At 51.7% G+C, this 13,325-nt stretch overlaps 3 protein-coding genes across 3 annotated transcripts; 2 read left to right on the plus strand and 1 right to left on the minus strand.

Moving 5' to 3' along the window:
* Window positions 1-4,034, plus strand: TGME49_216450 (peptidase, T1 family protein). Its single transcript, XM_002370914.2, has 4 exons — window positions 1-827; window positions 1,382-1,535; window positions 2,164-2,406; window positions 3,097-4,034. Exons 1-4 carry the CDS (start codon window positions 759-761, stop codon window positions 3,411-3,413), a joined length of 783 nt encoding a protein of 260 aa, XP_002370955.1. The 5' UTR covers window positions 1-758; the 3' UTR covers window positions 3,414-4,034.
* A 632-nt stretch (window positions 4,035-4,666) lies between these two features.
* Window positions 4,667-9,065, minus strand: TGME49_216440 (OTU family cysteine protease). Its single transcript, XM_002370913.2, has 2 exons — window positions 7,591-9,065; window positions 4,667-7,014 (listed from the first exon to the last, which is right to left on the minus strand). The coding sequence occupies exons 1-2, from the start codon at window positions 7,899-7,901 to the stop codon at window positions 5,484-5,486; spliced, it is 1,842 nt and encodes a 613-aa protein (XP_002370954.1). The 5' UTR covers window positions 7,902-9,065; the 3' UTR covers window positions 4,667-5,483.
* A 59-nt stretch (window positions 9,066-9,124) lies between these two features.
* On the plus strand, window positions 9,125-13,093 carry TGME49_216435 (hypothetical protein). The gene is made up of 5 exons (XM_018779732.1): window positions 9,125-9,915; window positions 10,264-10,369; window positions 10,551-10,647; window positions 11,122-11,387; window positions 12,127-13,093. The coding sequence occupies exons 1-5, from the start codon at window positions 9,845-9,847 to the stop codon at window positions 12,637-12,639; spliced, it is 1,053 nt and encodes a 350-aa protein (XP_018635246.1). The 5' UTR covers window positions 9,125-9,844; the 3' UTR covers window positions 12,640-13,093.
* Window positions 13,094-13,325: the final 232 nt, after the last annotated feature.

Genomic DNA, 13,325 nt, shown 5'->3' on the forward strand with positions numbered 1-13,325 from the left:
CTCGTCTTGCTCGACAAAACACACGTAAAAAGCTCTTCCTTCTTCCACAACACAGAAGAAGAATGGTTTCTCAGAGTGAAAGTTGCTTGGAGTCTGTACGACGTGGACTGGAAAAACTCGTGTGAGAGTGTGTGTGCGTGGACAACCCACTTTTCTGCCCTTGTGCGTCTTCTGCTTCTATTCGCCTGTCTCCTTCCACAGTTATTGTCTTTTCTTGCGCCCGGGAGGGCTTTTCTCTCATTTTCGTTTTTCCTGGTAGATCTCGGTGGCATCCTCCTTCAGGACTGCGTCTCTGCTGCCACCTGTTTCTCTAGAGAACAGTGACCTCGTTAGAAACAGGGCCGCGGCCGTCGCCTCCAGTCGACATTCCCACTTTTGCAGCGGCCGGTTGACAGCATTCCATGTCATTTCCCGCCCGTGTTGCCCCTCGTCGTCTACATACGTTTCGGAACTCTTTTAACTCCTGCTGTCGAGCGTTTTCGCGAGCAACAGTGTCTGTCTTCGCAAAAGTACAACTAGAGAGGACTGGGGACATTGTCTCGTGCCGCACACCGTTGCGCAGTTCTGCAACACTTTCTCTCAGTTTCTCACGCCCCTTTTTTTTCGCACACAAACCGAAGAACTACATGTCTGTGGTAGTTCGTTCTACATCGCCTTGTCTTCGCTAAACTGCAGTGTGGCAAACACTCGCGGTCTGTCCGGCACACTGACGATATCCTCAACAACCATTTTATTCTTTCACTGATCCTCCCTCCACCATGGCTGGTACTGGATCTGGATACGACCTTTCCGTCTCCACCTTTTCTCCGGATGGACGCGTTTTCCAGGTGAGCTCGGGGACGAAAAAAAGCATAGACACGGAGGGGTACGAAGCGAGGAAGCCACAGCGGCGGCGAAAAAACGGATGCAACGAGCCGGAACAGCGAAGTGTAACACGCGCAAGGGCCCTCCTTGGACTCACCCAAATACCACTTAGCAATTCGATTATGGACTTCGCAACGGGGCTTTGCCAAGTCTTCTAAGCGATGACTTTCGAAGAATTCCTATCCCCTGACAGTTCAAAGAGGCAGTACGGGGAACCGGCGTTTTACCCAGTACGTAGCCGCGCGTAGCTAACGTCGGCTGCATGTGTCAATTTCTGAGAGAAGCGTGTCTGGTGGGATTTTCCACTGGAACAAGACGCTCGTAACGAGTTATTGTTGCCAGTACGAGAGTCCGCCGCGGCTGGGGGAGTGCGCATGCTGGTTCTCATTTGTGGCGGCATCTGGGTGCAGAGGAACGGCGTCTGATCACCGGAACTTTGAACGCTGTACGCATGGCCGTGGCGTCTTGCGACATGTCTTGACTTTCTTTGCCTTGTCCGTTCCCGTTTGTGCCTCAGGTGGAGTACGCAGGCAAGGCGGTAGACAACAGCGGTCTGTGCATGGCTGTTGTGTGCCAAGATGGAATTCTTTTTGCCGTCGAAAAGCCCAAGCCATCTCCGCTTCTCCTTCCTACTTGCCTCCGAAGAATCGCCGCTGTGACAGAAACGATCGGTGAGAAACGACGGGACGCGACACCGGGGTCCTCCAGCGTCCGGACCCGCTCTGCGCTCAAGGAAATGCATAAACACTCAACACAGCATATGTTCACTTCGGAGCCTTCTTCCACTGCTGAATCGTCGGGCACTGCATTCCTCTGTGCGGAGTGAGGTGCCTGCAACTGCCACAGACCACCCGGGCTCGTGTTTTTCCGTGCCTGTGTGTTGGCTACGTTTGCCGCTGTCTCTTTCCCCTCTCTACCATAGTAACCGTTCCCTCGTCCTAGGGCCCATCCTTGCGTCTCCTGCCTTCCTCATTTGGTGTCTTGTCCCTGGTTCTATTTCACGGCGTCACTGACATGTTCCGTTTTGTCGTGACCTAGGATTCTCGCTTTTGTGACCATGTGTATCTTGTCCACCGAGAACTCGAATCTCAATAATCCCGTTTTGATACGGGATGACATGAGTGGTAGCCAGCCACCGGTTTTACATGGAATTCCTTTTAGCACCTCACATTTGACCCGTGTTTTCGATCTGTACTTTTTATGCCGATTCTGTGTGGGGGATAGGGTATGTTCCTTGTACAGTCTACCTTTGTTCGGTCTCCGTCACCTCTCTCTTCGTTGACTTTTGTGGTCCTTCAGGCATCGCAGTGGCGGGGCTGGCGGCAGACGGCCGACAGATCGTCACGCGCGCGCGCCAAGAGGCCGAAGAATACAAAAAGACGTTCGGAGTCGAAATCAGTGGCGGCGTTCTGGCGGAACGCATTGGGCTCTTCATGCATGCCTACTCTCTCTACTGGAGTGTGCGGCCGTTTGGAGCCTCCGTCCTCATTGGCGCGGTCCAGCAGGAGAGAAGCGAACCTGGTGCGCCTCTCCAGTTCAAGAGTACGTGAGACAGGCAGAGATGCAAGCGAAGGATCGAGAAGGACTCAGCGAGAGTGTCGAGGAGTAAAGCTACCTATGGACTATTAAGAGAAAAATATGAATGTCGCCTGTAGTGAGTTACGCACATAGGCGAAGGCACATCTGGACGTCTCGCGAAAGCAGTGTTGGCGTCTCTCTGGATGTCCCGATAGGCATTCAACTGTGGTCAAGTGTGGTGTACTGGATGCAGGAGGGGATGTTAGCATTTTGTTTCTCTCGAATTCGCAGGTATCCACGATGGGGATGCTCAAATCTGAGATCCTCGATGCTACGTGTGGACGAATTCTACACCATTCGTGGCTCTGTAGAAGTCGTTTCATGCGTCAGGATGCCGACTGCCTCGTGTCTGCTCGATAGATGAGGGTACGGGACTCTCGCATTTCTAACTTCGAAGCTGCAGCTTCCGTGCTGCTCGTCTATTCGTGCTTGCGTTTTCATGTCTCATTTCTCTTTCGCGACGCCCTGGCTTTCCTTGCCTCTGGTCCAGACGCCAACACAGGACAGGTGGCGGCAACGAACTTGACTGTGCTCCTGAAGACATATCTATACAGGAGTTACAATTAAAGCATCGCATGTTGAAAAGGAAACCCCGTCGGTTTGAAGGTGTGTCTGTGTCATTGTGTATCTGCTATATGCGCTTTCTGTGTTCAGGCGAGCTCTACTGCGTAGAAACGAGTGGGTGCTGCAGCAAGTACCGGGCAACTGCTTTAGGAAAGGGCCGCCCATCGGCAAAGACAGAGCTCGAGAAACTGAACTTGGAGACACTGACGACGAAGGAGGCCCTGGAGGCTCTCACCAAAATCTTCCTGGTTGTTGACGATGAGGGCAGCAAGGAAGGGAAAGTTGAAGTTGAAGTCGGTCTGATTGGAAAAGACAGCTGCGGAGTCTTCAAGATGCTGCCGTCTGAAGAGGTTCGTGCCGCCGTCAAGCGCGCGCGAGAGGCTCTCGACGAAATGGATGAAGACTAAGTTGGAAGAGGGGCGGAGAGCCGAGGTCAGAGCCAAGGGGTCGTCGTCGTGATTACAACAGAGGAAGCACCAGCAGATGTGGACGAGAGGGTAGGGGCAGGGTGAGGTGGAGACAGACGGTCGAGTGGAGCTTTAAATACAGCCCAGCAACGAAGAACTAGACAGAGAAAGGTCCGGAAGACGACCAGAGAAAAACCTAAGCCGAAATCCGTCCCTCGTCACCTTGCTTTTGCACAGCGCCTGCGCCTGCTGTAGTTTTGCGTGGAAGAGACGGAAGAAACTGCAAAGCGGAGATGCTTCCGTTCAGCTTGCTTTCTGTCGACGCATTCTCCAGAAGGAAAAGATCTGTAAAGAATCAAAACAGAGGAACTCATGCAGGAAGGGTTGGCAGCAAGCAAAACATTGCCTATGAACACAACTCATGCACGAGACGTGGCTCCTCGGTCATATCCATTCTGCTGTCACAAAAAGCGTCTTTTGTGCCGTGGGCAGAAACAGTTGTACAAGAGCCAACGGTCTGAAGTGAGACTGCATCATGTAATCACTGCTTTCGCATTTCCTTTTTTCCGAAGAGATAAAAAACACACGACACCCGTTGTACTGGCGCTGCTTAGCCAATCCTTGAGTGTGATAGTGTTCGATTCAACCCTTTTCTGCGGACGTAGAGGCCCAGAGGAGTACTTCACCGTCTTCACGGTAGCAGAAACCAACACTGCGCTTAATGGTGTGCTGCCGCAGTGGCAGTGGAAGATTCAAGCTCAGAGGTGTTATACTGATTTATGGACATCTACAACTAGAAAGAATATGTCGTGCGTTGAATCGTAGTGAGGTACCACTATATACATGCTCATTTGCGCGGGGTTCCGATAGCATGGTTTATATTTCATCACTCGACACTGATTTCTCCCGCCTGCGCGGATATCAATCTCAGCGAGATATGACACAGTTGTGTCGAGAGGAAGCATGCCCTGGGCGTCTTATCTGGCCGAGTAACGCCACGCATTGAGAGACAGAACTGGTTTCCGAACGCGCCCACATTCCACACTTGTACTGTCCTCCCCTGTTTAAACTGTCGAGTACGACGATGTTGACCCTAGAGTGAATTTGTTCACACCTTGGCTATTCATGAGAAAGAATCCTATCCATACCTATACATACAGGTGCATTCGAATCTATATAATAGTGCAGTTACATAGGTTAGACAAGCATCTTTTGTCCTTGCAAAGTCTATGGGGATCGACTATAACCGTACGCGCCTGAATGTAACAGTACAAACTGCAAACAAAGGTCTCCTTGAACTGAGGCGTCAACGTACAGATGGTAACGGAAAAATTTCGACCACCGTTGCACCCAAGTAGATGCTCCGTCCCCCTTATCTGAACTGTTTGGGACACAATTCGATATGTCGCTTTTCGTCAGTTTTGCCGAACAGCGTACTGAACAAAACTGTTGACGCACGGACACCGCTTCACGTATCCACACGGTTTCCCATGGGTCCATCCGTGTGTCTGTTCGTTTTCTGATATCCCTTCACTGCAACAGCACTCGCTCGCGTACGCTGCTTTACAGTGACTCCTTCCCACACATATCGCAAGGTCCACCGGAAAGCATGGAAGTCTGTGCGTGAAGCAAATGAACGTTTCCGCGTCCAGAGCAGCTTCACAAGCAGACACGGAGTGCCCAGACGACGAAGATCACCGAAAGGGCACCGTATCCGAGTTAAAATCAAAGCTTGCTTTTCGGTCGCCCTTATTGCGACACTGTGCGGGGGATTTAAAACTAAGTGAAAGCACCTCTGACCGACTACGTGAGCAGAAAACACACAACCAGACGCGACCGAAGAGATCCAGGGAAAGAGTTACCTGAACACCGTTTCGCACACTGGAACACCCCAAGAGTTTCCGCCGGACCTTGGAGAATACATACTACATATGGACGTGTCTGCGACCATTATTCAAATATGCAGCCAGGTGGTCCTGTCACATCTCGGGTACGTCTGTACCTCTGGCTATGCAGGCAGGGGTACGTACACAGAAAGCCTGTCTTTTCAAGCGTAAAACAAACACTCAGCTACCGAACACTTTCCATCTTGGTCGGTGTCAGCACAGCGGTGACGACGTCAAAGTGGACGAGGCCCGTGTTCACCAGATATACGGCCGGCATGCTCTCTGTCAGGTCGTCATCGAAGCCTTTCGGAGAATGTATCTCCCAAGCATCTCTCTGAGGAGTCCCCGGCCGCCCCGGTACAAACACACAGATGCGAGAGTTGAGCAGTTTGGCCGCGGCTTCAACCTCCCGATGCGTCGCAAAGGTCCCTGCGTTGGACATGTAATTCTTGTACGCCAAAAGCAGCTGCTCGCGTGTCATGTTTTGGACCGGTGTAGAACCAAGCCATAAAGCCGCTCTCAATCTGAAGAGTCCGGAACTCCCTGTTGCTCTTCGCAGCTCCGCTTGAATATCTGCAGTGGGCAGGACGTGTTCCGATGTGAGGTCTGGATTCTCGTCGAAGATAAAACTCACAATTCGTCGTCGAATCGTAGACGCGAAGTCCTCGGAGCCAGTCACTGCGTAGCTCAACGCACGGAAGAAACACGAGCCGTCACCCCCAACTCTGTACACAGCCGCTGGTTTGCCTAGAAGCGGAGAAGACGTGATCAGTGGTCGGTCATTGATATCCGACTCTGGAATTCCCAGCGCAGCCGCTGCTTCGCGGCGCCATTGCATAGAGGACTCGCTGAATCCAAGTTGCTGAACATTGGGGGGAATAAACGGTATTTTGCCCGCGGGACTCCCCTGATCGTCGCGGCGCTTGCGGGGCGCCTTGGGCAGAGATGCACCCTGTTCATCCGTGGCATCCTTTAATGGTTCGAGGGCTTTCTTAGGCTCGCGTTCAGTCCTCGTCTGCTCGGACTTGCCCACATTCGTGTCTCGCGTGTCACTGGAAGTCGTTTCTGCATGGATGAGTTTCTCGTCGGGGGTCGCCTTCGCCGTTTGCTCACCGATCGGGCTGCCTACGACTTGCTTCTTGACGTGCTTTTTGAGGGAAGACCTGTATGGAAAGATAACCGGATCTCTCCCGAAACCGTAGAAGGGCATTTCTTTCTCGTCTTCAAGGATATCGCCGTCACGAAGCGTTCCACGGCTGGGAGGCGTATCAGGGACCGCTTTCACCGTATGCCTACCGTACGGGCTGCCGCCGACTTGCTTCTTGCCGTGCTCTTTGAGGGAAGACCTATATGGAAAAATTGTGGGATCATCACGGAAGGTATACGGGGCCTCTTCGTCCTCCTCTCGAGACGAACCGTCGCCTTCAATTTCGCCAGGACTTTTTACGCGCTTCGGACTCCCAGTGGGAGCCTTGACAGTTCTGCCCGGATTCGTTTGTGGCGGGACCGGGGTGTCACGTGAGTTGGTCTCAACTTCATCCCCGCCGTCCGTCTCGAGGTAGTCCCTGAATTTCTTCGTGTCGGAAGGTTTGCCGAGACTCGTGCCTGGCCAGATAGCGGAGCTCTTGCCAGGGATGTCCTTGGTCCGTCTCTTCCCCGCGTTTGTGTCGGCGGGATGTCCGCCGGACATTACATGCGGGGTCTCTATCGGGTTGCTGCACACATATTTACAGAAAACAGAAACTGACAGAAGAAGAGCCTGAAACATCGCACTGTGAGAAGTTGCGAAAAACAACAAAAAACTGAAGAGAATGGCATGTGGGCTTGCCCGCACTATTAGGGGAAACCCACAAATTCAGTGTAGGTCAACAAGCACCTCCTAGACACTTACACCGATGCATGCGCCCATAAATACAGCCGTCCGTATCTACAGTCCAAAAGGACACAGACTCCGATATTCTTCGAATCCAGAGGCCACAAGACAATCCGACATGTGTTTACAACGCAGCACACTGCGCATGCAAGTATACATGCGCGTGCTTCCTTTGGACCCGACCGGCCATCTCGGCCACAGGCAGTGCCCACCCGCCATTGCTTCAATTTCCCAGTCAGATATCTAGAGGGTCACTTCCAGAGCACATAAGCTTTCTGCCTCGTTGACAGTAGGATAGCGCCTGCGCCATATCCAAGCCACTGATATTGACTCATATTGACTTTCCGTCGGGTCGGCGACTCCACTCTCCCCGTGAAAACCGGTCGTAGTTTGATGAATCTGTCTACTCCCTTTCTACCTTGAAGGTCGACGAACAAAGAGACGCATTTCAGCTTTCATCTCTCGATAAAGGAAGGCGACATAGACGGTGAATATGAGCAGAGCACTAGTAGCGAACACTATCAGCTGTATATCGCCAAACATGTCGCTCCTCTTTCTTCTCCGTCGTTTCCGGGCTCTTAACTCCCTTTTTCGCCTGTATTCTGCAGACTTGTCCTCCTTTTGCAGGTCCATCTCGTTCTTCCTCCTCGCCTCTCTCTCTGCACCTGTTCGAAAGGGGGAAGGGGCGGGCCGCCGAGGAGTGACAGCGACTCTCTTCGCAGCCAGCATCTTGTCGGAAAAAATAAACAACTCTTGAAAATACACTTAGCCACAGAGACGGTATCTGCTCGAGAATAACGCCTTCACGAGCAACACGGAAAAAACGCGGAGCCTCTCTCGGGACGCAGAAGGCTATTGGTACATTGATCCACATGCACTTGAGAAACGCCGCCCGTTCTTCGAGCTTTAGAAAGGAAAACAAAAATTGTGACCGAGCACCACAGTTCCTGAGCAACGCAGCAGGGTTCCCCTTAGAGCGGTACGTAAACTCAGTGACCTTTTCTTCGACCTCGAGTAGAACGGGACACCAGTTGAGACATGGCTCATCGCCACAAATACAACCGCCGGTTCCCCGAGCTCCCTCAACTATTCACGCTGCGTGTGACTACAGAAATCGCCTCATGAGTTGAATTTGCCTCAAAAAATCTACTCGAAACTAGCCTCCCGCCTTCCACAAATGCACCGAGAGGCGCATAGGGAACGCGGAGAAAACACAGTAACCTAAGACAGCCGGGCAGTAAAACGCTCCCACCAGCCCCGGCATCCAGATCCTGCCTGAAGGATTCTGGAGGCGCGAAAGACCGACACAAATTGACACACATAAAAGAAGTACCTGCCTTCAAATCCGAGGTACCCGCAACCGGCAAGTGAACACAAGGTTCGCAAGATGCAGCAACGGAGACTGCCCACGATGGGGCCTCACCCACTGCAATCGGTAAGACAAGTCACAAAAAACTCGCGGCCGCTTCTATTCAAATGAAAATGACACAAAGAACAAAGGATTCACACAAGGTGCGTTCACGTTGCCTTCCGCATTTGAGAATTCGACCAGAGAACGGAGACGTGGCCTCACTCCGTCTCTCTGGGTTGCCAGGAATACGCTGAGGAGTCAAACAGTTCTTTAAAGCAAAGGGAAACAAGGGAGGAATGCCTCTCCTGAGCCATAACCTCGGGAAAAATGACGAAGGATTGCAGAGAATCACCGATGATGTCTGCCGACTTTTCGTCGGTCCTGTGTCCGTTAACGGCTCCGTCTCCGTTGCCGAATGGTGACGCAAGGGTGCCGACAGGGAGCTGACAGAGGCAAGTTCGGGGCCAGAAGATCGCACGGTTTGGGAATTGACATGACAGATAAAAACATCAAAGGAAATTGGAAAAAAGTCTCTTGCGGAGTCACGCAGAAAAAAATGGCAATCCTTCGCCTGTGCGTAACAGCGTGTCTGTTTCGCGCAAGCCGCACACTGCCGGTGCAAGAGTCGCAACACGACGAGAGCCTGCCGAAGGATTGCGCCAGGGTTCGCGAGCCAATGCAATTTTAGATGAGAATGAATCGAGGGAAGCCGAACCCTGTAGCTGAACCGCGTCTCCTGGCTTCATAAAGAATCCCTGTTGGTCCTTCGGTGGCGGCTGTCGTTCCCACAATTATGTCGCCGGGGCTGCTGCGACCGAGAAGGCCCCTGGCTTGCCAGAAACTCTGCGTTACCCACCAGTTTCTTTCCCTGAGGTGTCACCAAAACCTCCTCGAGACTCTGGCTTTGGAACATGTCTTGGAGCCACCTCCAGATCCCGTAGGCTGTATCTATGACTGCTATCTTGCCCCCTTCCCGTCCCGCCAAAGGAACAAAAGAGCTGGCGCTCTACGCAGCCTTCCTGGATTTCTCTGCGGTGTATGTACAGGCCGCCCGGCTGGCAAGTTACTGCAGAGCGGACGGTCTGTTGTCACTTCATAGTTTCGTTTGCAGGAATGCTGGATCTAGTGGCAGACACACGGAAGACGAACTGCCACTGGGGAAGATAGTGAGGCACACCTCGCAGTGCTGTGAAGTTGTAAGAAAGAAAACGTCGCGGGCCGCGGGAGAAACACAACGACTGCGGGGCCAGTAATGCACTGAAGGCGCTTTCGTTCCTGGGCATCTTAGCAAACAACTGAGGAACGGGCATCACACAAAGCAATGAGAGGCTCCGCTAGAAGGACCGCCCCGGATGGCGGTGCTGGCATTTGCTTCGATGCAAAAAAACGACGGTAAGCATCTCCCGGGTTTTCCTGCTCGTTTGGTGGCCTCCAATTCGCCTGAATGACTCCCAACCACAGAAGGCCTGCCCCGGCGACTGGCCTGTGCTTGGATTATCACCATTAGGAATCCATCAGAAGATGAACCTCTCGAGGGGCTGTCTGCTACAGCGAAGAGGAGATTGACGTCTCTGTCGTTTCCGTACTCTGCCGGATTCTCAGGTCTGAACGGGGGTTGCCTCCTAGAAAGCGCATGTAGCGTGTGGCGACCCGTGCTGTGCTTGTCCCAGTGTCTGTTCGCAAAAAGTGCGCTCGAGTTTAGAATTTCGTAAATTATCCTTTTGCCTTCTCTGCATGCAGGGAATTCATTGAAGGATTTGCGAAGAGAAAGGCTCAGCGGCGTCAAGTTGCGAAGGAACAGGAAGCTCGGCGAGAGAAAGAGGAACGGCGGCACATGAAGCGGCAGGTAACCCTGAACTCTAATTCCCGGGGTACCCCGGCTGGCCAAAAACGCGGGAGAAACTAGATGAGACTGGATCCGCAGAGCAAAGAGAGACATTCGGAGTATGCAGGATTTGAGCGAAGATGGTGTCGAACTCTCCCGTCGCTTTTGTGTTGCGTTTATGGTTCTCCACTGCTTCACACAGCGCCAAGAGCTCTTGATGAAACACGTCGCTGAACTCGAAGAGGCACGCAAAAACGCTAGGCGCGCTCACGCAAGAGCTTCTCTGGCTAACCGAAAAGGTAGAACGTCGGACGACTGAACGAAACTCAGGATTTACATCGCTCGGAATCTACCTCCAAATATTCCGGTATATGTAGACGCATCTCTATCTATATGCTTGTGTATCCTCCGGTGTGTATTTGTGTGTCTACCTGTCTGTCTATCTGTCTCCTTGTTTATTTATCTATCTATTTAAAACGGCATGTATTCTTGGATCTCACCGTTTCTATATGGATGGAGCGTGTGTATTGGTATATATATATTATATATATATTATATATATATTATTCATTTCTACATTGATGCATGCTTGCACGCACCTACAGAACCGTGCTTGTACAAGCGTCTGTGAGTCACAAATGAAGAGGCACATTTGCATCTGCACGCATATGTGACCACGGAGCATTTGTAAAAGAGACAATACCAACTTTGAATGCGTTCGTGGATCTTCTACGCGACAGACTGCGTGTCTATCTTCTTTCTACCTGCTGCAGAATACTCCTCAGAGTCGGTCATTGGGCATACCTCCGCGTCAGCAGGGAAAAAAAGGAGGGTAAAGGGTGAGGAAGAAACATCAAAAAGAAGGCGAGGCGGTGGTGAGCAAGAGAGCGAGCCTTCGGGGCCGAGAGGCAGAAAGGTGAATGCATCCGCAGAGAGTGAAGCTGCAGACGCTGTCGAGTTCCAGAGCTACTCTGCGAGCGACTACGGGAGACACCACGATCGTGAACATGCCGGCGCCGATTCGGAGAAGCTCTTTCATGTGAGTTGTTGCAGGCGCCTTTCGTGTCTACAAACGGCACAAATAAAGCCGTGAGCCCGGCCAGTATGGGAAGGCTGGCCCGGTGGCAAGGTTGCGAATAACCTGCGGAAAATCCGTAGAATATTAATCAGACACGAAAGGAGACAATACAGCACGTCCTGCAACAGACAGGCACGAGAGCAGTTCTTTCTTCTAAGTGCTGGGACCTCGCTGACTGGCGAGGAGCTGCACACTTCTCAGCCTCTTTTTCGTTAGGATACACGTAGATTCACAAGGGATCCTTCTCTTCGTGTAGATATGAAAAAATGCATACATGCGTGTAAGGACTCCCATACATTTACATAGGATATAACTTTCTGCACGGTGCGTATCCGTATATGTGCATTTTTACCTCATATATATATATATGTATATATGTATAGATTTATATGTATATATATATATATATATGTATATATGTATAGATATATATGTATATATATATATATGTATATATATATATATATATATCTGGGACAACACGGTATTTCTATCCAGGCGTGCTGTGTGTCTTTACGCCCAGAGGTGGTGGATGCCAATGTGTATCGAAGTGTGAAGGTGTGCATGCGTTTGCGTGTCCCGCGGAAACTGATGTGTCAAAATGGTGTCTCCTAGACAGGACTTAGGTGTCTGTAGATGTTTTTCCTTCCGTCTCCCGACAGGAGCTGATTTTCGGTCTTCCCCGTTGTTTTTTGCGCAGAGTGTAGTCCAGTTTCTTCCGAGTGCCTCGCTGTCAGGGGACGCACGAAGGCTGCCTGGGGACAACGCCGGCAGTGAAAAAACCGCTTCTGCTTCGAATTCTTCCACGACTCCAGTTGAAAATCTGACACCGTGGCTGTTGGGATGTACAGTGACGACCACATTAGGATCGTTCTTTCAGCCACGGCCGGACTGTCCTTCACTCTCGGCGACAATCGAGTCCAAGAAAGACCATGTGAACGCTGGCCCGTCGACTGCTTTGTCTTTTGCGGAGAAGCAGAGTCAAATTGCCTCGAAAAACCGAGCGGGAGAAGATCCGCGTTCCGCTCCCCAAGAAACGCAAGATGGAAATGTAGTGGGCGCCGCCCGAGGCACCACGGTCCGGGAAGACCGTGCCTCTGCGCGCGTGAAGCAGGCGACAGGAAGGAAGACAAAAGGCGGGAAGTCACGGATGCGTCCGAAAAAGGGTAAAGGAAAGAGAGGCAAACAAAAGAGAGGACGGGGGCGACAGTGAAGGGAGCCCGTGAAGCAGCGGATGCTTTTTTCTCAAGAGGGAAACGAGAAGCAGACACGAGAGAGAGCAATTAGACGTCACTTCGCTTTCTAGCGTTAGGTGTAAGAGCTGTGGGGCCTTCACACGCAAGCAGGTCGTAGTGGAGCTTTTTGTGCGTGCGGTGGCTCATGGCGTCCTCCCGTTCCGTGAAAGGCACAGGTTTGGACGGGACAGCTTTTCTTCGCTGAAATAGAAGCTGTGTCTGACTCTTCTCGACAGAAAACGGCAGCGGTCATCCAAGGTTCAGCTCTTCTCATTTACTGCACTTCATCTGCATCTTCTTGTCGGACCATAAACATGGAATTGAACGGTTTTTCTAGGTTTGAACTCTGCTCTCTGTAGCGAGCAGCGCCGCATTACGGTTCTCAGACAGCGGTATGCGTTCCTCTGTTCATCTCCCAGGGGAAGAAGCTAAACAGTGACAAGTGACGAATTCACCACTCTATCCAAGAAAAGTATACTTTCATTGCGGAGGCACTCCCGCTCTTGAAGAATGTTTCATCTCTCTGCGTGCGCGATATTGTCTCTTGGAGTGTCTGAGCAAAAGGTAGCCGAGAGAGCTGAGAGGCCGCTGAGCAGCAGGGCAAGAAAATAGAAAGACGAAGAGGCGCACCAGATATCCTACACGAGCAGAAGAGAGCGGTCGA

This window comes from Toxoplasma gondii, chromosome XI, assembly GCF_000006565.2.
Source record: "Toxoplasma gondii ME49 chromosome XI, whole genome shotgun sequence".
NCBI classification, from domain to species: Eukaryota; Apicomplexa; class Conoidasida; order Eucoccidiorida; family Sarcocystidae; genus Toxoplasma; species Toxoplasma gondii.

Coding starts and splice junctions, on each gene's coding strand:
- TGME49_216450 (XM_002370914.2), top strand. CDS start 759: ATGGCTGGTACTGGATCTGGATACGACCTTTCCGTCTCCACCTTTTCT. Junction 828..1,381: donor CGGATGGACGCGTTTTCCAG/GTGAGCTCGGGG, acceptor TTTGTGCCTCAG/GTGGAGTACGCAGGCAAGGC. Junction 1,536..2,163: donor CGCTGTGACAGAAACGATCG/GTGAGAAACGAC, acceptor GTGGTCCTTCAG/GCATCGCAGTGGCGGGGCTG.
- TGME49_216440 (XM_002370913.2), bottom strand. CDS start 7,901: ATGCTGGCTGCGAAGAGAGTCGCTGTCACTCCTCGGCGGCCCGCCCCT. Junction 7,015..7,590: donor TTTGTTCGTCGACCTTCAAG/GTAGAAAGGGAG, acceptor ATATGTGTGCAG/CAACCCGATAGAGACCCCGC.
- TGME49_216435 (XM_018779732.1), top strand. CDS start 9,845: ATGAGAGGCTCCGCTAGAAGGACCGCCCCGGATGGCGGTGCTGGCATT. Junction 9,916..10,263: donor TTCGATGCAAAAAAACGACG/GTAAGCATCTCC, acceptor CTCTGCATGCAG/GGAATTCATTGAAGGATTTG. Junction 11,388..12,126: donor ATTCGGAGAAGCTCTTTCAT/GTGAGTTGTTGC, acceptor TTTTTTGCGCAG/AGTGTAGTCCAGTTTCTTCC.